The sequence below is a fragment of the Heterocephalus glaber genome, unplaced genomic scaffold (assembly GCF_053883595.1).
Source record: "Heterocephalus glaber isolate CG9 unplaced genomic scaffold, H.glaber_assembly_v1.0 deba00001444, whole genome shotgun sequence".
NCBI lineage: Eukaryota > Metazoa > Chordata > Mammalia > Rodentia > Bathyergidae > Heterocephalus > Heterocephalus glaber.
The window spans coordinates 16986853-17013840 of record NW_028258297.1 but is presented as its reverse complement, the minus strand read 5'-3'; the positions used below and the strand labels follow the sequence as shown (position 1 = coordinate 17013840).

General features: G+C 38.3%; 1 protein-coding gene and 1 pseudogene across 7 annotated transcripts in view; one reads left to right on the top strand and one right to left on the bottom strand.

Annotated features, from left to right (window-relative positions):
- The window catches only part of Gys2 (glycogen synthase 2), a 53415-nt gene extending 28543 nt beyond the window's left edge, over positions 1-24872 (bottom strand). For 5 of the 7 annotated variants that reach the window (XM_004845773.3, XM_004845775.3, XM_087214030.1 and 2 more), the window contains exons 1-5: positions 24502-24823; positions 12331-12512; positions 6897-7088; positions 5391-5573; positions 118-262 (exon numbers count right to left, since the gene is read on the bottom strand). In XM_004845773.3, the coding sequence (XP_004845830.1) occupies positions 118-262; positions 5391-5573; positions 6897-7088; positions 12331-12512; positions 24502-24622 (823 nt within the window). In that variant the 5' untranslated portion in view covers positions 24623-24823. Of the gene's footprint in view, positions 1-117; positions 263-5390; positions 5574-6896; positions 7089-12330; positions 12513-24501 lie in introns of all 7 variants that reach the window. The other 2 variants (XM_087214028.1, XM_004845774.3) reach the window with 2 other exon arrangements.
- Positions 24873-25768: 896 nt separating this feature from the next.
- Positions 25769-26243, top strand: LOC101699436 (cytochrome b-c1 complex subunit 7 pseudogene; annotated as a pseudogene).
- The last annotated feature ends 745 nt before the right edge of the window (positions 26244-26988 follow it).

Below are 26988 nucleotides of genomic sequence, written 5' to 3'. Positions count from 1 at the left end.
GGCAATAGTGAATACATTTTTTTTCCTGTAATTATTACTTCATGCTTGAAAAAGCAAAACATATTTAATGTCATTCGCAATTGAAAGACAGATGACAAACTCAGGCACAATAATTACCAGGCTTTCTCTTCAGCATATGTTCTGCCTCAATTGCTGTTATTTCAGAAACTGTGGTGAATACATGAGCACAATGAACAGATGCCCGCTCCATGCAGTAGCGGTGGTAAATCTGCCTTTCCCCGGCCTCTTTGTCAATGTTAAACTGTTTAAAACAAACACATATTTGCTTACAGTGATACTTCTCCAAAAGCAAAGCAAAGTCACCTACTCTGAGAATTTATTGTCTCCAGGCTGTGTAAGATCTTATCAATGCAAAAAAAAGTGCTGATGAATTTTCATGAAAACCATTGCTAAAATACTTAACTATGTTTTCAATTTTTTTATTTATTAAGTGTATTAGTACACTTATTCATTAGGTTTATTAGTACATCTTAGGTATACATTCATCATAGGGGATTTGTACCTGTACATTATATTGTTTACTTCATTTCTTCTTCTAAACTGTTATTTAACCCCTTAAGTAAATGATGTTTCCACTTTTCTAGAATCACGTAGAATTTTTAAATTTGGGGCATTTTGATTATAGTTTTACCTATCCTGAATATTATAAATATAGGGTTAATTACTTTGTTTAAGGCCTTCATCATATTTTTCCATAAACAATGAAACAAAGCTGACATTGAAGTTGAAACCTGATATAAAGATATTCAGTCTTAACCCCAAGTCACTGAAAGGGAAATTGAAAGAGAAAAAAGGTAAATGCTTTTCCATGGTTAACTTTTTCCACTTTAAAATAATAGAGTATAGTTACTTTAATTAGATGGTATATAGTCAATTGTGAAATCATATATTATTCTGAGCATCTTAACTCAGAAAAGAAAAAAATCAAACCCCTAACAATCGCTTAAATAATTGGTAATCACTGGGGGCTTCTGACATTTCACTTAGTTACTGGGTGTCATTTCTCTCAGCTTTGTAAGAAACTAGCAATATCTTATGAAAAATAGGATAGAACATCTCTGGCATTTTATCAATACATTGTTTTCCAACACTGTGCTAGGCACTTTTCTAAGCACAATATTGTATTTATGTTCCCATGAAGCACAAAGACACATATTTCCTTTTGCAGAGGAGAAAATCAAACATTTCAGAGGTCAGGAAGCTTGTCCAAGGTCACATTCCTGTTCATATCTTAGCAGATGTGTAAACTTATCCCATCAGTCTGACTCCCAAGCTATACGCTTACCCGCTTTTGTATCATTAAGATTCCAGTTCTATCAACAAGTCAGTGCCAATAATCACTGCATTAAAGAGAGGAGAATACTAAAAAAAAGACTGAGAATATGATTCTCATGTCTAGGACAAGGAAACCCTTGGAACATTCTTTCATGATTATAGTATTTGCAATTATCTCTCTGAAAATGTGTGAATCAGCTGTCTATGGCTTCCTTGCATCAGCAGTTCCTTAAATACTCTGCATGACCAGTCTCATTCATTCTAAGTCTCTTGCTCAGCAACATTGCTGGAGTAATTTATGTGTATCTGTACCTTAGAGGGTACAGCTTATAAGTTAGTGGGAAACCAGGTAGAAAACAGGCAAATTAAAAATGTACCCGAATAAAGTATAGAATCAGAGTAAGATGGATTCACTCTCTCTGAGGATAGAAGAAAGTGTGTCATATTCTACAATATGTGTTCGTATTTCAGTCTCAGCTCTGGAAAGAAAGATTTTCAGGATTAGGAACCATGGCGTTTATGTTTTTGTATCTCCAAATTGGTTGGATGAATAAAAGGGCATTTAGACTGGAACATGAAAGTTTAATATGGGGAAAGTTATTTGGGGCTGAAAATTATCTTTCCTAGAAACTTCTATGGTGCGTGCAGAAAATAGGCTGCCTAATGTGACTGTGGCACTGGATGTAGAATGAAGACTCAAACTGACAGGATACAAGAGGGCCAGATCACTAAGGTCCCTGAAGACGAGGCCAGGAATTGAGCCTTTGTTCTCATAGGGTTATTATTGTTGTTGTTGTTATTATTATTATTATTATTATTTGATACTGGGGATCGAACTCAGGACCTTGTGCTTGCAAGGCTGGCATGGCACCACTGAGCTACATCCCCAGCCTCTCGTAGGGTTATTTAGAGGTACAATAAAGACCAAACCTATGTGTAAGAAAATTCTGGAATGAAGAATGAAATGTTTCTGAACTCACTAAGATTTTATGAACTTCAAATGAGATAGCGTGTCACATGTTTTTAAAAGTTTCCAGCACATGGAACGTTCTCAATGACTTTAGCTACTATTATTGCTATTGCATATAGTATTTCACAGACAACCTCTCATTTGACATTTGGACTTTTATAGATGGGTGGATAGGTTTTCTAAATGAATAAACAGAGGATTCAAAAATATAGGGAAAATTCTAGGAGTCTGGTGATCCCATGACAGGTCTTTGTGAGATCAGGCACGTAGGCAGCTTCTGCTTTTCCTTCTCTTGTGGATTTCCCTTGTCTTCGAAGTCTGTAGTATACATGGCCACCTGCTTCTTTTCATGCTATTTATGCAGGAGATCCACCTTCCTGCATATTTATGATAGGATGGTGAAATCTCTCGCTAATATTGCCAACATATGGCACCCAAGTAGACATAGTTCTTTTGACAATGAACTTTACTTTGTTATGTTTCCATGTGTATTTGTAACTATTGATTGAATTCTGGATGTATATAAAAGAACAAATAAAAAAGTATCTATTCATTAGTAAAATACAGTCCAATGAAAGAGGAAAATAACTCTGTAATTGAAATCAACTAGTGTTTCCAAATTTGGTTAAAGAGTAACCATCTCTCAATATTCTAAGTCTTCCTCTCTCATTTTCTAATACCTAAGAGCATTGTCCTCAATTTCCATAGAGAAAATTTTGTTACTATTGAGAAAAAACTGGATAATACGAAAGAACAAGCCTTTTTTAAAAAGAAAAAGTATATGTACACATTATAGTCTGTGTGATATGAGGTATGATTGAAAAATACCATATTTAAATTTTTAACAATGTATTACAATAAAAGACACATGCCATTAATCCTCCCCAAAATACTCCCCCTGGCTCTGAACATACTTATCTCAGTGTTCTTGCCATTTTTTGAAACAGTTCTAGAAGTCCTCTTGTGATTTGTCTTTAGTTGTTATCATGGCTGCCTCAATGTCCTGAATAGATTCAAAATATTTACCTCTCAAAATCATTTTTATTTTGGGAAAGAGCCAGAAGTCAAACAGCGCCAGATCCAGTGAATAAGGTGGATAAGGTTTTTCAAGCCTGTCTTTTCTTAGGTGGCACTTGGGAGCACCATTCACTGAATTTTGATCACATCTCAAAAAACATTCATGAAAGAGGACACATAGAAGTGCTTCAGAAAGTAGCAAGAGCGATGGGATAAGTATGTTTGAAGTGAGGGAAAAATATTTTGAGAGGGATTAATGGTAATGTGTCTTTTACCATAATAAAATTTTTATATAAACATTCACCATTATTTTTCAACCATCCTTTATAACTGATCTATGGTAGGAGTTAAGAGACTTTGGAAATATCTTTCTGGAAGTTCTGAAAAAAATTTATAAGCTGACTGAAATGCATTTTTAGTTAGTGACTTTTACTAAAACCTTCAGCCAACATCAAGGTCCTTGTGGATTGATGTAACAAAAGGTTTAATTTTTAGCAGTTACAACTTGAGTAACTGCTAAAATAGTTCTAATCTTTCTGCTTTTACAAAAGTTAAATTCTTTTACTCTTGCTTTCATATTTTCCCTATGTTTATTTGCCTGAGCCAGAACTTAGAGAAACTGATCTTGAGTCCTATAGCAAAGGCTACATTAAGAGTCATTCTTTATGTTGAACTTTCAAAAATCTTTAAGGTCCACAATTTAGTGTTATGCATCACTCAAATTCTAAATCTTATATTTCTAAATCTAATATTTTCTCTTTCACAAAGATCAAAGTGTGTTCTCTAGGAAACACGATGCAGAGCTTATCACAGATCACTGGTTTGGCCTTATTAGTCTGCCATGATCATACACCATGAGATAATTTCACTGACCTCCTGGCTTTCTGAATTCCTCAGTGCCTTTATTTTCCATGTACAATTTATGCTTATAATTTGACCTTTGGTTTAGCTAGCTTTTTTTTTTTTGTATCAGGGATCGAACTCGGGTCCTTGAGCTTGCAAGGCAGGCAGTGGAACCACTGAGCTAAATCCCCAGCCCTAGCTGGCTTTTGGTAAGGTAACTCCCATTAGGACCACTCGCCGTTGTACAAATGTTAAACTATTTCAGAGAGAAATTTCTTGCACCCGAAGTGTGCTTGAGATAATAGTATAACTTTGTGATACCATTATCAGATTATCATTCGGGCAATGCACACCCATGTGTACGCACATGCACATGCACACGCGCATTCTGTTTCATAGGATCCTGGAAGCTTTTCACACTTGATCTTAGCCAAAAGGCCAAGAAGAGATACCTGGAAGCTTATTAAACCGGGAAAGTCAACTTTTCAACTTCTAAAGAAGTCAAATTTTCAACTTCCTAATTTTCCTGATAGTGAAACTGAATCTTTGCATGCTAAATCAATTTGGTATACAGATGCAAAATCTGCAAAACTGAAATTATGGCATTCAAATACATTTCTCATGATGTTTACGGGATAATTTAAAAGGTATGCTTTTTTGTTATTCTAATTTAACTGATGGAAATTTTAAAAAAGAATGATCTGCAGTCATGGAATTATGTGGTCTCCTAAAATGAGCAACATCACAAAGGGCCTGATCCCTGTTTTCCATAACTACTGCCTTACTTGACTCCACAAGAACCCCATCTGTCCATTGGAGAACTATAGGAAAAATCTGACCTATCAACCTAGGAAATAAGGCTCCGGGACACCTTTGTGTGCCTAGATTCACTATTCTCTACCTGCTACTCCGAGCTGGGTGTGAATTCAGCATCTCCACAGCACTTACCAAACCATAGGGTGGAAGAGGACCCCAGCCTTTGTTCACACCACCTCCCACTCCCACCATACCCCTCTGGGTCTATTGCTCCAAAGCGAGACAGAAATGAGTCCTCTCTCCTTTATATTCCTTTGAACTCTGAACAGTTAAACTGTATCAGCTGTCTGTTACCCCAGGGGAAGCTTCTTCATGAATACTGATTAGCTAAAAGGGCATTTCTGCCATCTGGATGGCAGATGAAATGTAAAGATCAATAGTTTCCATCCTTCAGCTTCAGTGGTCCTAAAGAAAGGTAGAAGAGAAAGGAGGAGGAAGGACTCTTTACCTTATCCAGGTGGTTGTAGAAATCAGCATTTGCTGCACACAGATACCTCCCAAGTAATGTGGCGTGGGTTGTAAATATTGTGGCAATAGGGAGTTTCCGGGCTCGAGAAAGAATCAGCCCAGTTCCAGCCTGCCATTCATGGAAATGGGCAATAACATGTTGACCATCTGCATGGTCCGTCACCTACATCAGAAAAAACATGTTTAGAAAAGTTTTTGGTCACGCCTGACCCTGATGATTGCCCACAGCATAAGAGGAGTTGTGATATCTGCACGTTTTACTGCAATTTAAAGGGCTCGATCGAGCCAGGTTGGATATCAGGCTCTTGGCCTTGAAGTTAGCTTGTTTCACCCCCACCCAATTAACATTCACACTGCACCCTCCTGATAGCTGGCCACTTTATTGTTGAAGAGAATAGTGAAACACTGCAGCTTAAGCAGCCTGAACAGACAGCTGGAAAGTTTGGAGAGTGAACATAAGACAGTGTTTATCACACTTAATGTTCTCCAAAATCACCAGGAAAGATGGCTAAAGCCTCCAATCTGGATCCTGTCTCCAGATAATCTATTTAGTATGCCAGACTTGGGGTAGGAATTTGTATTTTTTCAAGTTTGCAGAGGATTCTAATATTTAATAAAAACTGGTCTCTCTCTCTCTCCCTCCCTCCCTCCCTTCCTTCCTTCGTTTCATTTTATTTAGAGGGAATTGGACCCAGGGCCTTCACACTGAGCCACATCCCCATCTCTTTTTTTTTATTTTTAATTTTGAGAGAGTTTCATTAAGTCGGTAAATTTCCCAGGCTGGGCTCAGCTTGAGTGCTGAGATTACAGGCAGGCATGGTCTTGCATGTATACCTCTATCTATCTATCTATCTATCTATCTATCTATCTATCTATATCTATAGATACATAATATTCTACTGCAAAGCACTCCTAAGTAACTGCTGAGAACTTTTCTGCTCTTAACAAATAGTGAAAATATCTAGAAGCCACTTCAGTTGCAGAAGCCCGCATGTATGAACAAAACAGAATATTTTAAATATTTTTTCCTACTCCCAAGATTCTGGAATTCATGTGTTTGGTGCATGACATATGCTATACCTTTTTCTTTTGAATCTACTGTATATTATCTATTCAACAGGTAACAGAATTGGATATTTAGATACAGCATCCCATTTAAATCTTTTATGAGATAAACATTAAAAAACAGGGCCGGAGATTTAGCTCAGTGGTTCCTCCGCCTGCCTCGCAAGTGCAAGGTCCCGAGTTCCATCCCCGGTACCATAAATAAATAAATTAATTAATTAAAACTAAAAATGAAAAACATTATTATTACTTTGTTCCAAAGGCTAGCATTCAGTTGAAGAATGCCGGACATTTCTTTGACTTCCTGTAAAATGTATTAGGAAGATCAATAATGATGTGATCTCAAAATGCACTTAATCTAATGTTGCTGGGCAACACCACCATCCACTCCTTTGTTATGCCCCTGTACAGTAAACAGTACCTCTTTTAAGAACCAGGCAGTTAAAGACCCAAATATGAGCATGTCATTGGCTTCCCGGTCGTGATGAGGGATGCCAACACTGCACGCTTCCCAGAAGTCGCCCTTCCATCTGTCCAGGTTCCAGGCAGAGTAGCCAATGTCAAAGAGCACCACATAGGGACTCCCTTCTATCAGCCACCTTCCGAAACGCACCTGTCACGGGGAGAAGTGAGTAATCAGGGCACGAAAATGTGTTCGAGCTGAGAGAATATCAACTTCATTGATGGCTCAACATCAGATTAAGTAAGCTATGTAGAAAAAAGTAGTGATAGTGATAACTTTGCAGGTTTGAGCCTGAAGGTAGAGGAGGGCTCACATCCACTCCTCTACAATCTCAGCTCTCCTTTAAATTTAGTCATTAAAAAGCAACGTATCTAGATCATGTAGCCTCTGTTTTCTATGTCTCTCCTTACCCTTCTGTGGCCTTGAGCTCATGGCCATAGAGTCTAACATTATAGCTCATGCTTTTGGATAGAGTCATGAGATAAAATGTTCAGTACCTTTGACAACCTGTACCTGGATATAACATTTACTGTGTCACTTCGTTTCCTCCATGAAATAGGACTTATAATGTTTTCTGACAGAAAAGATTTTTCTGAGGGCAGATGTGTATGATTTACCTTACTGCTCATATTTAAAAAGATGTGACCCACAGTTTGTAATAGCTAAATCTTTGGAATAGCCCAAATGCCCATCAACTGATGAATGGATGAAGAAGATGTGGTTTTTTTTTTTTTACTACAATGGAGTACTACTCTGTCATAAAGAAGTATAAACTTGAGACATTTCTAGCTAAATGGATGCACCCTGAGACCATACTCTGAAGTCAGATAAATCCGCCACACATGTTTAAATCCTGCATTGTTTCTCTGATGTGAGAAACCGAAAGTGGAAATAAGGGCTAAAGTGTGTAACAGATACTGGAAAATGAGAAGAAAATGTTCAAATGGGGAGGGGAACAAGCGAAGGGGAGGGGGGAAGAAGGAATAAGAAAAAAATTAGAAGTAAAAAAATGGAAACAAAGTTTTTGTAAATAAGGAGAGAAAGAGAGGTTGAAGGGAGGGGAGGGGAATGGGAAAAGAAGCGAGATAGATCATGTCCAGGTACAAATTCCCTGTGATGAATGTGATCATTATGTATATCTAAAATGTGCCAATGAATGTTTCGCTTCCAAAATAAATGTGACCCAAAATGTTTCTCAATATGGTTGCTGTAGAGATCTTAGTTAAATGTTGCCCCAAATACATTATCATTTTTAATCTACCAGCTTAAAGCTTAATCCTATTACATTCTTAAAATTGACTTCTTGATTCCTTCTTGATCTTCTGCAAATTTTGATGCATTAGTTATCTTAACTTTTTTCCAATTTCATTCACATAGTCACTTGTATATCTAAGTTTTAACTTCTCTTTGGTCTTCATATTTTGTAGTAATTTGCATGTTCTTTTGCCTTTTATTTTATATTTATTATCCTATTACATAATAGACAACATCAAAAACCACCTCAAATCCTTTTTAGAACTTAGCTATGAGCCTTTCTTGTGGTGGATCCAGTCCTCTCTCAGAACCTAAATGTGGCCACATTGCTTATATATTGACATGAAGGACCCCACCCAAGGCTGAATTTCACAGAGGTTGGAAACCCAATTAGATAATTTCCTCTCATGAAGCTCAGGCAGATATGGTGATAATCCACCCCATCCCAGGCCTGACCAACCTTTGGTGATCCTCATTATTTAGTTTACATTTTAAGATGCATTTATCATGCCACTCTTCCCCCTTGAGGTTCAATTTTCAGTTTTCTCTTTGGGACATTCATGGATTCATGTATTTATGCAATAACTATCTAGAATGCCTAATATGACACATAAGATCCAATGAACTAAGACAATAGAGAAGTGCTGAAAATAGAGAAAATACAAGCTAGCTTGTCTTGACTTGCAGTCAGTTCTCAGCTGCCACTCGGAAACATCATTACAATAGAAATTCAAAAGGAAGAACTGAAACATACTTCTAATGTCCCAATCTGTTTAGCTACATTCCAAGGGACTGGCTTTGGTTCCATTCCTCTCAAGGTAATAGCATGACTTGATTTTCTCTTAATTTCTTAAGGGCTGCTGAGAACAAAGACAGCAGCTGGGCAAGCACAGAGAGATTTGAGGCACTTGGAATCTCTGGCCAAACTGATTGCTGTGAAATAGCTCCTGTATTTAGGATCTTGAGAGCAGACAGTACCACTGCGCTTCTCATCTTCCTCTTTCTCCAACAACCCTTTCTAATATTTCATTTACTTGTATCCAAACAGAACAACATGCACACTCCTATCACTCTCCTAACATTCACTATGAAATATTTTCCTGTTGCTCTCAGGGACTTTAACGGGACCTTGTACACCACACATTCTGCCCCTTAAAGCTTGCATGTACCCCCAAGACCCCACTACCCATGCAAACACCCTGAGATTTCTCATTTTTTCACCCTCAAAAGCTGTATTCCTAAGAATGAAAGTTACTATTTCTTAAAAATTCACTAAGAATTTAAAGCCATATTCTTTATTTGTATATAAAATATTTTTGAAACTTATGCCATCCAAATACACTCCTGTTTCTTTTCTTACTATTTACCTGCTTTCTTTGTGACCTTGTCTTAGGCAATGTCTCAGGCTTTTTTATCCTGAACACTTACCCCATACTTGTTTGTCCTTATTCACATCAAAGAACTTCATGTCCACCTGATTTCAGCCACCCAAACTCATGCTACATTCTTATCCTTGTCAAAAGCAGAACTGTTCCTCCTCTGAAACATTTCACTTTATTCTGTTACCAGATCACAACTTCTTTAATTCCTGTTCTCTCACTGTTTCTCCTACTGTGTATATTCTTCTTTCCTTTTGTTTTTCAAGACTTCCACTTCCTGGAACTCTCCATTTTCTCCTACATTATCACCTCTTTTCTGATTTTGTTTTCTTTCCTATGCATTTTTAGACACTACAGTCTAACAGTTCAATCATTAATTCAATCAGTCTCACAATGCCTTCCAATACTGGCCCCATTTGCCTGTGACATGAATGCTGAAGTGCAATCATATTGGATCCCCACTTATCCAATTCCCTGTACTTTCATTCAGGCTGTTGATTGCTGCATGAGAAAGTAAAGTGTATTTGTGTTACTAAGAAGTCCTGATTACACTATAGAGATGTCCAGAAATTCTTTTGCAAACTCCTTAAACACTTTTCTGGAAAAGTCATCATGGCTTGTGTCTAGATGTCCTCCCAAAGCCTCATGCATTCATAGGTGGGACTTTTCAGATGTGGCTAGCTCTATAGTATGTGATGCTGGGATTTCGTGTGTGGTGCTGGGATTAAGAGTGTGTGATTGCTAAATTAGTCCACTTATTGGTTTGGCATAGTTCTGGGTGTGGATAATGGGAAGGTTCACTCTGGGTGTGAGTGCTACCTGTCTTACGGGCATGTATACTGGATAGAATATAAGGGACAGAAAGAGGTCTGCTGTTGTCACAGCTTGTCCCTTGTTGCTTGCTACTTCACTGCCTTCTGCCCACCATGAACTGTTTATCCTCTGTGATGCCCATCTGACATGCCAACCTGCCTTGGAGCCAGTCAATTATGAAATGAAACCTCTACAAGCTGTGAGCTACAATAAACCTATCCTCCTTTAACTTTGAGTGCCAGGTATTTTGTCTCAGCAACAAGAAAAGTAACTGAGACTGTCTACAAGTTCTCTTATTTCATCAATATTTGCCTCCCAATATGGCTTTTAATCATTGCTTCAGAAAGATCATCTAAAACAATGGGTAAGGCCATCTGAATTCTTCCTCAACTATTTTTATTCAACCTTTACTTCCTGTTTCAGTAAAAGGGTGGAAGAATGGTCCTTTCAATATTACTTTGGATCTTTGTTCTTAACACTGATTCATTTCTTAACCTTAGCAATCCTCTTTAATGTTTCCCTCTTCCATAAAACTATACTTATAGCAAGGCATGGAGGCACACACCTGTAATCCTAGCATTTTGGGAAGTGGAGGCAAGAAGATGTCAAGTTTGAGCCCAGGTCGGGCAACTTAGTCACTTAGTGAGACACTGTCTCAAAATAAAAAATTAGAGAGTGGAGATACAGTTCAGTGGAAAGATTCTGATTTCAGTTCCTGGGACCAAATCAAACCATACAAATAATAAAACTGTACTTTACAATGCTACAAAGAGCCCAGACATTGCCATACCTAGTTGATCCCGCTCAGTTCTTTGTTGACTAAATCCTTCTTTCCTACTTGAAACTCTCTCCTCTTTTGACTTATCATCATTATTCCTGCTGTAGACATAACAAATTAGCAGAAACCTTGGGCTTGCAAAAACATAAATTTACTATCTTATAGTTATGGAGGTCAGTAGTCCAGAATGGGTCTTTAAGGTTATGTCAACATATGGACAGAGCTGAACTCCCTCTGTAGTCCCTAGGGAGGAGTCTGCTGTCTTGACTTTTCCTGCTCCCAGAGGCCACCTGCATTCCTTGTGGTTCCTTCTCCGTCTTCAAAGTCCAACTCTCCAGCCTCTGCTTCCACTGTTGCATCTCCTCTCTGATGCTAATTCTATTAATTTCCTCTTATGAGGACACTGCGCTTACATTTGTCCCACTTAGATGATTCAGAATCATCACCCATCTCAGCATGCATAGCATAATCATATCTATAAAGTCCCTTCTGCTACATAATGTAACATATTCACAGATTCTAAGAATTAGGATTTAGAGCCAGGCATGGTGGCACACAGCTATAATCCCTACCTCCAGACGCAGGAGGATTGAAAGTTTGAGCCCAGCTTGGGCAACATAGTGACTCGGGGAGGTCCTATGTCAAAATAAAAAATAAAAAATGGCTGGGAATTAGTCCAGTTTGAAGGCCCTGAGTTCAATCCCTAATACTACACCCCTCCAAGAAAAAGAATTAGGACTTAGACATCCTCCATTTTACATCACTAATTTGCTTCTATTTAGCAACTTCTGGCTCCCTTTAAAGCAAGTAACATGTTGATATTCTCCAAAGTTTGGCTCAAAACTTTTCTCCTTGGCTGTAAAGTACTACTGAATAATTTTAGCAACCCCTCTGACTTCATCTACAATTCAGATACAAATGTCTTCCTCAAAGACTTTCCTACCCTTTACCTTCTGCTGAGCTCCAAAACCATCTTTCTGTTAGTTCACCTTTGGTTTTCACAAAGGGTATCAAACGCGATCCAGTTAAAACAGAATGTGTCATCTTTTTCACAAACCTGCTCCTCTCCCCTAAGTAGGTGAGTGGTCTTCTCTCGTGAGATTCTGTATGTTGCCATCTGTGTTCACCTAAGAGTTTACTGCGGGTCGCTGAGCTCAGTATCCTTTACCTGGCAGCCGTGCTTATTCATGGCGTCCATCGCTCGTCGGACAGCTGCGTTCAACGGTTCACACGGTTCCACCTGAGTCTTCATATTGTGCTCAAAATGTGGGCCTATCAGAAAGTAGTTTTCACCCCACTCATCTGCTGTCGTCTTGGCCTTTGTCTGAATCACAGTACAGATCCCTCCAACTGTTAAAAAGGAAAAAGAAAAAAACCAAAGGTTCCATTATCATTCGCGCTAATAATCCACTGAAAGGGATAAAAATTAGTTCTCTCTCTCTCTCTCTCTCTCTCTCTCTCTCTCTCTCTCTCTCTCTCTCGTTAAAGTTAGCATTTAGATCCTCCAAGCATGTGGTTTTATTTTGCTTTCTGAAAGAGCAGTGCTGGGCTGAGAGTATAGATCTGTAGTAGAGTGTGTGTTTAGCATATGTGATGTCCGCACTACGAAAGAAGGAAGGAAGGGGAGGGGAGGAATGGAAGGGAACGAAAGGGAGAAAGAAAAGCAAAGAAAAGCAAAGCAAAGAAAAGAAGAACAGGGTTAACATGTTAACTACGGGACACTAAGAAGTGGTTATTTGGATCAGTTCTGTGCTCTGTTAAAGCCCCTGCTGCACACAGGTGAGAGAGGCTCCCAGCCCCAGCCCCACCAGGCAGACCACTGTCAGGAAGTCTGCAGAGAGGTGGACACAAGAAGCCTCAAAGCGAGGACAAGCAGCCCAGGCGGTCACCACCTTTCTTCTCATCTGCAGGCTGCATGTCCCAGGGACAGCGGCCAATCAGGAGCAAATCTGCTGAGGTGAACAGATTTTTCTTTTTTCTCTTCTTTTCTTTCCTTTTCTCTTCTCTTCTTGTCCCTTTCTTGCCTTTCCCTTCCCTTCTTTCCTTTCCCTTCCTTTCTTTTTTCTTTCTACCTTTCTTTCTTTCTTTCCTTTTGTTCAGTATGGGGAATTGAACACAGGGAGCCCTGAATTACACTCCCAGCTTACTACTTTATTTTATTTTATTTTATTTTATATTTCATTTTATGGCAGGGTCTTGCTAAGCTGCTTAGGCTGCCCTCACATTTGTATTCCTCTTGCCATAGCCTCACAAGTAGCTGGGATAACAAGTGTGCAATGCCACCCTGCACCCGGCAAGAGTTGTTCCCTTTCTAAGGGACCCAGCAGGGTACTTTTTGATAAGGAGAAAGAGGTGATAGATTTCTAGGAAAGATGTTCAGTCCAACCTCCATGTCAATTCAATGATGCAAGTGGAAATTTGCATTCTCACGTGGTCCTTCTCCCTTCTTAGAGTCATTGTTCATTTACTCCCTCTGCCATTGATGCTAGCAGTATTAAAACATGAAGCCAGAGAAAATATATATTTTTGGATCTAGGATGTCTACACCTAGAAAATTGCCTTGGGAGAAAATAAGAGGATGGCTACAAGACATGTGTATAGCGGTATCTAGTAAAGTGGTACAATGATGAAAAATTGGAAAAACAACTTAGATTGAATTAGTTAACTCCTGGTCTATGACTCTATTAGCTCATCTGTTAGAAGGGAAGTAAGATAGGACTTAGAGTGAAAGACAAACAGTAGCAGTAGTGTTAAATATTAGATCTCACAGGAACGGGAATGCAGCTCAGAGGTAGAATGCTCACCAAGCACGCACCAAGCCCTAGGTTTGATCCCAAGCAACACACACAGCCTCAAGAAAAAAGGAATATTGGAGCGAGCAAGTAGAAGTGTGACTAGAAAGGGTAAAGGAATTAGAGATATTAGGAGATAAATTGACATCTTGGGAAGTAAATTTCCAGGCATAGGTAATGGGTAAAGCCAAGCCTCTGAACTGGGAGTAGAGTGTGAAGGGGGAGAGTAGCAGGCGCTCCCAGGGATTGGTTTGCTATTCACTTACGGGCAAGGGGATGACATGAGAAATCCTGTGTTAGCCAGGTGCTGTGGGGCACAGCTGCAGTCTTAGGTCTCTAGGAGGCTAAGGCAGGAAGAGAGCAACTGCACCTGGGCAATTCAAAAACTGAGCAAGATTCTGTCTCGAAATAAAAATTAGAAGAGGGCTGGAAGTGTAGCTTAGTGCGAAGGCTCTGAGTTCACTCTCCAGCACCACAGAAAGGAAAAAAGAAAAGAAAGGGAAAAGAATCGCAACATTCCTGTGTGAAGTCCTGGAGCCAATAAGATCCTGGAACCTCTATGCAGCTCAATCTCAAAGAGCAACTTTATGACTTGCAATTTGAAAACAAAGTTTCTTTTCTCATTTTTCACTGCTGTTTTTCAAAAGGTATTCCAGCTCACCAGGATCAAGGTTTTGATAGGCAATGTATACCTTACATTTCTTATTTCAGTAGCTTAGACTTTAAACAATAAATCTTATCGGTAGCTAAAACTGATGGTCAAATTGCCATCTGTGAACTTTTCCTGAGCCACTCAAACTATACTTTTTGGTAAATTGCTTCAAGAGAAGTGAGACAAAAACAGAAAATGGTGACTCTATTATGTGATACCATCAGGATTCACTAATTTATAAAAGAAAAGAGCTAATGTAACTTCAAAATGTAAGTGTTATATGCAAACACTTTTTATATGAATGTACTTAAACTAATTGCCTTTAAAACTTTATTTTTAAACAAAGACTTTGTTTCTACTAAAAAAGAATTTAAACTGTCACTTAAGCTGTCTAATAATAAATACACATTCAATCACAGGGCAAATGGCAGGTGACAAGGGCTGTGTGGAACGCATGAATAAGACACACAAAACTCGAAAGTAGCAACTTCTTGCTTGGACCACAACAGATATGATTCACTTAACCACTCACCGATGACTCTAAGTCTTTGTAAACTGATGTCGACATCAACTATATATGTTTCCCCCAATTCTGGAAAGATTTATGAACCACTGACATCTTCAAGGTGTGAGAGGCACCAATTAGCAACATATTTAAATATACACAAGATTTATTCAAAACCACTACTACAAAAAATGCAAAATTTTCAGGTTATTTGTTCTCTTCTGTAGACGCAGTTCTTTCATCTTATCAAGAAAATATGTTATAGAGCTATGACAGTACACATTTATTAAATGCCTTACTTATATTTTTATTCTTGAAAACTTATTTGCAACTGTATATGTTAACAAGAGTCTTTAGCGTAGCCTTGTTTATTAGGTTATGGGTTTCAAGTTCAAATAGACTTGGATGAATACAAATACGTTTTTATTTGCTGGAGAAAAAGAAGAGAAATTCTTTTTTTTTCCAGTTGCAAATCAAGGGCCTCATGCATGCTAGACAAGTCCTCTGCTACTGAATGATGCCACTAGCCCCTGAAATTTTTTGTAAAAATTGTATTAGTCTATGTTTGCAATACGTAATAAATTCATTTATTGTGGGGAATTGGTATGTATACACATGGAATTTGATCATTTTTACTTCCTCTTCCCTGCCCCTCCCTTCTACCCCTTTCCAGTCACCCTTTCCATCTCCACAAAGTCTAGCTCCCTGTTTCCTATTATCTATCTTTTATTTTGCTCTTAAATTATTTCTATTTTGTATTTTTCATATAAGAGAAACCATGTGATAGTCAACCTTGTGCATCTGATTTCTTTCATTAGCATTATGAACTCAAGATGCATCAATTTGCCTACAAATGACTCAACTTTATCCTCCATTATAGCTGAGTAGTACTCCATTGTGTATAGATACACCATATTGTTTATCCATCCATCTATTCATGGACATACAGGCTGCTTCCAAGATTTAGCTATTGTGAGTTGTGCTGCTGTAAATATGGGTGGATATGTATCACTGTAATATGATGTTAACTCTTTCCGGAAGATACCCAGAAGAAGTATCTATAGCTGACTCAAATGGAGTTTATATGTTTAGTTTTTTTGAGGAAACTCCATACTAATTTCCTAGTAGTTGTATGAGTTTGGATTCCCACCAACAACGTAGAAGTGTTCCTTTTCCCCCACAGCCTCACTAGCATTTGTTGTTTTTTGAGTTCTTGATGATAACCATTCTTTCTGGAGTAAGATGGAATCTTAGTGTTGTTCTGATTTGCATTTCTCTAATGGCCAAAGTTGCTGAATATTTTCTCATGTACCTATTGGCCATTTGTACTTCTTTTGAGTAGTATCTATTAAAATGAAAAGTTAAACATAATTAGTCTGCTATCTCTTTTTCTCTCTGAGGTTATCAGCTTTATATAGATACTTCCAAAACTGCTATACAGTGTATTGATAAATGCTATGGGTAGGCTCTCCCAGTGTATCAACAGTAAAATCATGACATTTAAAAAATAAAAATCTATTGCGTATTGGTTGAGCCCTGATGATGGATACATTTTTGCCCCGCAGATGTCGTGCTCTGAAGTTTCCCCGCAACAGGTCCTCTCACCACTGTCTCATACGCTCAGCGCCAGCTTAGCCTCTCTCTGTCCCCTCTACATTCATTTGTTCTCTACTTTCCTTCAGTTTTTACTCTGTTTACTTATCACACTTTGCCCCAAATTTCTTCCTTAGCATGGCTAGCTAGAGTATAAGTGTAAGTACAATGGCAGAGATGAAGTCATTCTCATTTTGAAATCTGGAGTATAAACCAAAAAAGGTTCACCAACATGTACTTTTAATATGAAAACAAATGCAGTTTTCTAAAATGCTGAACTAGTATTTTACCATAGCCTAGGCCACTGAGCTTGGACTTCACCTTCACTTTCAAACAAGTACTTTGTATTTTATCGATCAGCGTTTTCCTGAAACAACATGAGGCGGGGGGGGGGGGTCTTTAGTGTGAGAACAAAGTACTAGGCCTGTCATAAACAAGAAAAGATGAGCTACCATGGTACATATATATCAATGAGGTAGTTAAAGCCCTACATTTTCATGTAGAAATAGTGTCAGTTTTACTATAAAATCACTATCCTAAAACAGTATAGATTGGGCACCATCTAAAATGAGGATCAATAGCTCTTCTTTTCTCTTTCCCCATGCACATGAAAATATTTATAATATGTGTTTTGGGGTGGGGTTTTTTTGGTGTTTTGGTACCAGGGATTGAACTCAGGACCTTGCATTGTCAAGGCAGGCAGTGGCACCACTGAGCTAAATGCCCAGCAGTATAATATGTGTTTACATATACACAATTGGGGGAATCTTTACTATTTTTAAAATACTCGAGTTACAGACTTGGGAAGTCATTTGTTTCCAGATGTGTGGCCCTGTTGTGTCCCTTCCGTTTCCATGCACAGGCGCAGGAGCAGAGATAGTCATTATGCAGGGAGGATCTTGTCTTTGAGGTAGGCTTTTCCAGGTTGGAAAAGTGATTACGTGCTCGCTGTGACAATGGACCACAAATATTTGTGTTCCCAGCACTTTGCTGGTCTGTGGTTCAAATCAAAGCAGTTAGTGATGGGCGGGAGGGAAAGGGGATGAAAAAAGGAATTAAGATATGTAATATCCATATACCAACTTCTCATGAGGAATGTAAACATTATGTACTGCAAACATGTACTAATAAAAAACTACAAAATAGAAACAAAACAACTGCCATCTCAGCAGAGGGAGGTGATACACTGAGCAAAGCCACCCTGCTAACGCTTACAATGGAGCTCCAAATGTCTTATACAAGAGTGCTGGTTCCTGGTAACCTGGACAGAAAGGAAAGGGGGAGATTGTATCTGCCCTGAAGTTGTGTGTGCACAATGCACAACTTTCACATGGATTGTGTTTTTCACATGATGTGGCTGAGGATATCATTGACTTAGCCACTGCATAGCCACACCAGGCGAAGACACTCAGCCCCCAATTACTGTGTCATTCGTCATGTAAGTAACCCTCACCAATACCTTTTATTGCTCTTTCTCCTCGGCCTTTAAAAATAAAAGCATGGGATCATGTTCAAAGTGAAATCTAGTATGATAATAGATTGTCCAGTGTCCTCATTTTATGCCTAATTTCTGAAAAATTAATGATAATAAGCTTGTGCTAGCAGAGGGTTTATTAAACACTAGGCACTGTTGTCAGTAATTTACAATTGACATTTCTTTTGATTTTTATAACATCACTATAGGTAGATGTTACTACTTTTACTTTACAAATGGGGAAATTGAGGAACAGAGAGGCTTTGTGTTGGCTCCAACATCACATAAGTTATGGGGGAGTTGCAGCTCCAGCTCAGACAGTCTGACTCCAGAGCCCTGAGGTTGTAGATAGCAAGAGCACAAGTAAATGTATGGAGGGCGAGGGATTTAGCTCAGTGGTGCCGCCGCCTGCCTCACAAGTGCAAGGTCCTGAGTTCGATCCCCAGTATATAAAAAAAAGGAAACAAGTAAACGTATGGAGCAACAAATGGATACAATTTTAAAAGCAGTAAGGGGAGGCAAGGAGTAGCGTCATAAAGAGATAAAGGCCTCGTGAGGAGGTAGGAATGGTGGTGGTGGTGGAATCATTTTGTATTGCGCTATAAAGAAGAAATATTTAGAAAACAATAGCTGAAAGAAATAGTGTTTTAGTAGGTTTTGGTGTGTGGGTGTGTATGAATGTGTTACAGCTATGATTTTTTTTCCTTTTTTTGTAATTGACACATAAAAATCATGCATATTTTGGGTACCATGTGATGCTTTACTACATATATACATTGCATAATGTTCACATCAGATAATTTGCTAGAAGTGGATAAGCATATCCACAGTTAACATTATACTGAATGAGGAAAAGCTAAAAGCTTTCTAAGATCTTGAGCAAGACAAGGATGCCTACTTCCATCACTTTTATTTAATACATTACTGAGAATCCTAGCCAGGGCAATCAGATAAATGAAAAACATAGCATCCAAATTGGAAAAGAAGAAATCAAATTATCATTGTTTGCAGATGACATGATCTTATTTATAGAAAACACAACAACCCTGCTAAAAACCTATTAGAATTAATAAATGAATTCTGTATTGTGTACAAAATTAACACACAAAAGGAACAACATTTCTGTGCACCAGCAGCAAATTATCTGAAAAAGAAATCAATCCTATTTATAATAGCTATAAAACTATGCACAGTAATAAATTTAACCAAATTTAACCAAGTGAAAGATCTCTACAATACAAACTATAAAACATCGATGAAAGAAATCGAAGAACACAGGCACAAAATAGAAGGATATCCTGTGTTCTCGGATTTGAAGAATCAGTAATGTTAAAATGTTCACAATACCCAATGCAAGCTACAAATTTAATGCAATCCCACAGAAAGTCACATGGCACTCATCACAGACACAGCAAAGACAATGCTAAAGTTTATATGGAATCACAAAAGACACTGAATAGCCAAAACAGTCTTGAGCAAAAAGAACAAGCAATAGACATATTACCAGAATTCAAAATATACTATAAAGCTATAATAATCAGAATAGCGTGGCATTGGGATAAAACTAAAAACAGACCAATAGAACAGAATAGAAAGCCTAAGAATATACCTGCACATCTGTAGCTGACTGACTTTTGACAAAGGTGCTAAGAACACTCATTGGTGGCCAGGGATTTAGCTCAGTGGTGCCACCACCTACCTCATAGGCGCAGGGTCCTGAGTTTGATCTCCAGTACCAAAAAAAAAAAAAAAGAACACTCATTGGAGAAAGGATAGTTTCTTCAACAAATGGGGTTGGGTACATTTGATATCCATGTGCAAAAAAATGAAGCTGTTGTGGTTTGTGTCTAGATGGCCCCCCAAAGCCTCATGTGGTCATAGATGAGGCTTTTTCAAAGGTGGCTGGATCTAGAGTGTGTGATGCTGGAATCAAAGGTGTGTGATTACTAAATTAGTCCACTTATCCACTGATTGGTTTGGCATAGTTCTAGGTAGGATTAAGGCTGCTGCACCCTGGGTATGAGTGCTACCTGACCCAAGGGTAAGGATGTAATGTAAGGGCCAGAAAGAGGGTCCACTGTTTATAGTTTGCTTGCTGCCTTCAGTCTGCCCTTCCTTTGCCAGGAACTGTTGCTCCTCTGCGATGCCCTCTGCCATGCCATTCTGCCATGGAGCCAGCCAACTATGAACTGAAATCTCTACGAACTGTGAGCCAAAATAAACTTATCCTCCTTTAACTTTGGATGTTGGGTATTTTTACGAGAAAAGTAACTAAAACAAAAGCTAAACCTCCACCACACACCAGTTACAGAAATCAATCCAAAGAAGGTTAAAGACTTAAATGTGAGACCTAGAACTGTAAAAGTACAAGAAGAAAACGTTGCAGGAATGCTTCAGGACATGAGAATGGGTAAGGACTTTTTTGGATAAGACCTCAAAAGCATAGGAAACACAAGCAAAAATAGTAAAATGGGATTTCATGAAACTAAAGTCTTTTGCCCAGCCAAGTAAACAGTCAATAGCATGAATATTTGCACACTATACATCTGATAAGTGGTTACTATCAAGGATATATGAGGAACTCAACTCAGTATGGAGTTCCTTCATCAATCATAGAGGCATCTGAAAATCTGATGAAAGCATGAAGTCTTCTCCTCAGAAAAGACTCCCACACACATATGCACACATTTATCAGACACAATTTCTAAAGCTTTGCAAACTTTTTGAATTCCACTTATGTTAAAGTCCTTTCCTTTCGAAAGTCTGCCTGCAAATTCTGGATTTCTAGTTACCATTCATTTCTACCACACCATCTGTCTACAGTTTTCTGACTTCTTCAGTACATCCTTCAAGCACGTGACCTAGACCTATGGTGTCCTGCTTAGGAGGGAGCAGGTGAAGTATTATGTCCAGCAATATGCTACCTTAGGAGTAAAACAAATTGTGTCTAGTCTAGTTTAAAAAGGAAGACTCTGTTTAAGAACTACATGTCAGAAATCTTTACATCTCCTGATTAATATTCACTATTTGTGACAGACAGAATTTTTTAAACTCTTGTTAATCATCCTAAATATCCTCAACATGATGCTATTCCCACATTCTCAATGAATGAGTCAAGTCTGAAATCATTGTTGTAAGGCCTGAGCAAAGAGAATAAAAACATTTTTTCCCCCAACATGTAGGGAAAATTCTTTATCCAAGCCCATGTCACAGTCTAACTTTTCTATTTCCCCTGACTAGAAATGGTGCTTTTTGAAAACCACATCAGGCATTGAGCACTTGCACTGTTTAGAACTTAATGGCCTCCTACTCATGGTTCACAGAATGGAGTTAAAACTCCTTGAAGCTAATAATTCATCAGGAGCATCACGATGGAGCCCCACCAGGTCCCTCCTGCTTTCTCTCATTCTCCTCTCCTTTTCCCTCTCCGAACTTCCCCTAGATCTCTGAACGGGACAGGCTTCTGCATGTTGGCATCCATACCAAGGCACCTCGGGCCCACGGCTCTCACATGGAACAGTGCAACACAGCAATTTAACCTTTGGTCGTTAGATCAAATGTCTTCTCATCAGAGAGGTTTGCTCCAAACCCCAAACTAAGGTAGGAATCCCACCGCCAGCACCACCGCACCACGCCGGGTAGTCTTTGATCACCTTGTTCTCTTTCCCTCACACTCTTCACATTTGACTATAATGACGGTTCCATGTCTATCTTCCTGCGAGTCCGTAAATTCTGGACTACTGGAAATCAATGCTATTTTGGTAAACTGTCTCCCCAGTCTCCCAGTGTCTGACACTTAATAGACATTTGATGGATCTGTATTGAATAATACATGGGTATTGATTAAAAATGGATGAATGAATAAAAAGCAATAAATTTCAGGTTAATATGAACAACTGGAAAAGATTGTTTTGAGGTCCTAGAATTAACCTCCAGTAATTTAACTGTGACTCCTTCATTTGTTATACTGAACATATTCCCATTCTTCACTGGCAAAGTCCTACCAGTGAGGGAATTTTTTTCTCTTTAAGAAATGTTTAGATCTTTTGGATATGAATACATTCCTTTGTCTGTCACAGAACACTGTAAGATGACCAGAACAGACTACTGTATATTCGTTTTAGTGATGAAGAAACTGATATTCAGACACTTTAAGTTTGTCAAAGTTTCGTAAATCTCTAACATTTAATTGCAACTCAGACCTTTTCCATCTTTAAAGCACTTCCTTAGACAGTGGAGGTTTTAAGAGTTAATTCTTTTTTTTTCATTAATTTTATTGGTACATTTTAGGTATACAATATGCTGACACTCATTATTGGGAATTTGTACCTTTACATAATATATCTCAGAAAGGGAAAAAATGGAAACAAAGTCTTTGTAATGGGGAGAGGTAGAGGAGTTGAACGGAGGGCAGGGGAATGGGGAAAAAAATTAGAGTTAATTCTTATGCGGTAGCAAACACGACTTGGATTTGGAAAAGAGCTAAATCCAAGTTTTATCTTGGCCACTTTCTTGATGATTATTTAATGCCTTCCTGACCCGTTTCATCCAAGAAATGGAGGAACTGAACTCATGATCTCTAATATGCCTCATAGCATGGCTGTGAACTTGGAATAGAAATGCAAAGTAAATTTTAAAAGGAAACTACAGTAGCAAAGTGTCAAGGAAAAACACAATAGTTCTCCATTTATTTAAAAATAACAAAATCAGACTGTGAAAAATATTAAAATAAAGATATACTGCAGATGCCAACTTTAGTGTATGTCTCTCTCCATATACATACACACACCAAAAAAGCCTTCCCTGGTAGAAGAAACAGTGGAAAATGAGTGTCAAGGCAGCTCAGAGGTTGAGAAATAAGTGTATTTATTTCTTCACGTTAAAAAAAAAAAAAACATCGATCACTTTCTGTGTTCTATGACCTATTCTAGGCCCATTTTATATCACCCAGGCCATCACCTGGACTAAGCCTCATGCGATGACAGTTGTCACTAGTGTGTTCCCATTACACTACAGTTTTTTAAATGGAACAAAAGGCAGGAAAGAGACTGAGCTCCGGTATAGTGCAGGAACTTGTGCAGAGATCTTAAGGTTGATTTGTGGTGCTAAAGATACCCCGAGCACCTGATTCTCCCCACAGACAAGCTATGACCTCGAGTCTCTGCTTACGCTGTAGAGAAAATCTTTATGTCAAGGTTTTTGGTTTCTGGGACTCAAATGTAGTAGAGTCACAGGAACTTTGGGAATATTTAAAAAACGGACAGACAAAAAGTTGCGACTAGAAAAAGGACACTAGAAAGAGCTACTTCTCTGTCCTCTTTGCTCTTCCTTACTGACTACAGGGAGGAGGACTAAACTATGACCTTCTGTGGGTAATTCTGTTAATTTTGCTTTTAGGAATTTTATAAATGCACGAACAGGAGAACTTGAACAGGTCACATAAAACCGGAACAGAGGCCAAATATAATTCTAATTTTGAGAATATATTAGTTCTGGTTAGCCAAATGGAAGAAGTAAGGTATCGCATCATGTTATCATTTCGGATCCTCCAAATTACAGATTGCCACTGCCTTTTACCCTTAAGTCTCTGAGCCTGGTCCTTCATGATCTTGAAAAACTCAGCCTTCACAATCATTACTTTTTCTTTATTGATGTCTTGACTTGTCTAAACCAAAGAATATCAATACACAGAGATTGTTTTTATAATTAAATTCATTTAGGTTGACTTCTCCAATCCAGCACAAATGAAGATATACCTTAATAAAAAATTATTTTATTTTGACAAATTTGATTTTTTCATATTATATAATTTCTACATGCACATAGCATTGAAGAAAAAAATTACAATATTGTGCTTTCTGAGCAGCTTCTAAATTAAAGACTTTAATTTCAAATTAATCTTCATTACCAAATATTTCATATATCACTTATAAAATGTAGAATTAAAGTTTCAAATTGATCTTCTGATCACATATAATTCTTCCTAAAATAAAGTACTTAATTATGAGTCTTTGTAGAGAAAAATCATAAAACAAAAACCATAAATAAAAATTTCATTTCTTTTTTGTTATAATGTGGATTTAAAATTTTAATTTAATCTCACATTCTCTGGCAATCACTAATATTTTCAGGTTTTCTCCCTCTTAAATACATCCACAAGTCTACATTTTCATTGCCTGTTGAGAAAGACAACGTTCAGTGTAACCTAAATATATAGGATTCAGTTTGAACACTGGTCTCAATTGCTGGCAATTCATGATTGCTAGCGTCACCTGTAAAGTCCTAAATAGTCATGATTTAGCAACCCAGGGAATGGTACAAACCTTTATTGGTCACCTCCCAAGAAACTTCAAAGAGCAGCAAATCCTCCACAGGAAGTTTGTCAGCTTCCCACTGGGGAAACCCGCTCAGGGATGTCACAGATAAGGATCGGCCTCGGAGCATTCTCCTTCCAGTCCTCAGGCACCTTGTTGAATCTTTGCTTCAATTAATTGGAATCCTGGGAGAGATGAGCTGAGACACAGAGCTTTAGAGCTGGTAGGTGTCCGGCTTTGGTAGCTTCTGGTAGGAATAACCCCGCAGAATGGAATCTCATGTGCTTCCAACAGAGCTCCCAGGGGAAGGAGAAATCTCAGCAACTGCAATGCTTCTGGGCAGGTCCAGTGAGGACAATAGCCCAGAATACTTCTGCCCAACCAACCCTGAGCAACCAGTGAAATCCTCTGGTTCAGGGATTGGGCAGGCACCCCTGGGGTAAGCTGTGCATAGCCCAAGGCCAGCCCTTTGGCCCTGTCCTTTTGCCCAAACTCCCAGACTGTCATCAGTGCTTATTTCATCATTTCCAGAGAACTCAGTATTAGTAAGTCCCCTTATAACGTCTCAGATGACAGAATTGATTGATATGAGTTTATAGCTTTAAATTCTTTTAGGTTTCCCTCCCTCTATCTTTTGATGCCTCTTTCTGGAGCCTTAAAAAAAAAATTATACCTAGTTATTTCCTTCCACACTTACAAACTGAATTTTGATGGTAAGCACAGATCCTGATTCTCCTTTCCTTAATAATTTAACAGGTTTTTTCCCCCATATGAGAAAGCATAAATCTCAGTGTCTTTGGGTATTGTTTATAAACAATGTAATTTTAGCAGCTCAATGATCATTAGTCCATATTTTAATGGGGTAGTAGAATTTAATTTTGGTCACATTTGTAATTTACTTCAAGTATTATCAAATTGATGTTGAATAATTCAGTGGATGTGAAAGTATTCAAACAAGGGAAGAAAGTTGCAAAGAACACAGGTTCTGAAATATCACCAGGATTGCACTGCATATAAATCCACACATTTGCTTTCCTATTCTATTTGTATGTACATGTGTGCCAATGTATTATGCACATACAATCCTATATTGTTCCTAAAAGGAGTAAGGACATTTTGTTTTACTTTACAGATTTAGCTTATAGTCAATATTTTTACATTATACTATACAGCAGCAGAACTGGAGCGCATATGAAGTATAATTTAAGCTGGATGCACAGGCCTATAATTCCAATTAGTTAAGAGGCTGAGGCAATCCCTTCACTCTGGGGTCAAAATGGCGGGCAGGCCTGCGGTTTTAGCATCAGGCCAGTGGCTGGATGGTATTCAGAAATGGTATTACAATCCTGCAGGATTCAATAAGCTGGCCTTAATGCTTGTTGATACAATGTACGAAGATGAAGATCTAAAAGAAGCCATAAGAAGGCTCCCTGAGAACCTTTATAATGATAGGATGTTTCGTATTAAGAGAGCATTGGACCTCAGCCTGAAGCGTCAGGTCTTGCCAAAAGACCCGTGGACAAAATATGAGGAGGATAAATTCTACCTTGAACCATATCTCAAAGAGGTTATTTGGGAAAGAATAGAAAGAGAAGAATGGGCAAAGAAGTAATCACATAGTTGAAATCTGTAGATGCAGCTGTCCTCAAAATATTTTTATGAACTTGATTAAGCCTGAAATATAATTTTAAGAATTATTTAGTCTTCAGACATCCTACTTTAAATAAATGTCTGAATAATCAAAAAAAAAAAAAAAAGAGGCTGAGGCAAGAAGGTTGTGAGTTTGAGGCCAGGCTGGGAAATCTAGCAAGACCTTGTCTCAAAATAAAAATTATAAAAGGACTATGGATGTAGCGCTCAGTGGTAAAACATTTGCCTAGCATGTGTGAGGCCCTGAGATTGATCCCTAGTACTGTGTATATGATTTATAAGCAGACAACCAGAATTTAATTTGTTACTTGCTAATACTATTTTAGAACTTTTTATTAGGTCTTTAGCAATTTTCCATATAGGTGGTCTAATTGACTTAAGCTTGTTTTAATGACTCAAGATAAGTAAAACCGTATTTCATTATGTGACATTAATAAACACAGGTAAATCAAATACAGTATCTATGTGTTCCATGATTCAGTGACGTGTTTGAGTCTTAGCTTTATCTATACATGTAAGTTTAAGCATCCATTTGCTCGAGTTGTGAAGAAAAGATTATAAAACTAATCGAAAAAAGTACCAAAATAGCAAAGAGAGGAGGCCACGCTGTCAAGATGCCTGCCTCTTTTACACAATGATGTGTTTGTGTTACTTAACTTCTGTAGGTTCTGCAAATACAAGTTCAAATAAAACCAAATGGAAGGACAGGTTAACAAGGAGTGAGAAAGCGATGGCTGGGAGGACAGCACCTCCAGTTCACATGTCTCATCTCAGCACCCTCCATACGGGCCCTTCCACGATTGAACAGGCCACAGCAGAGCTGACTCACATTCCCCAACCCCACAC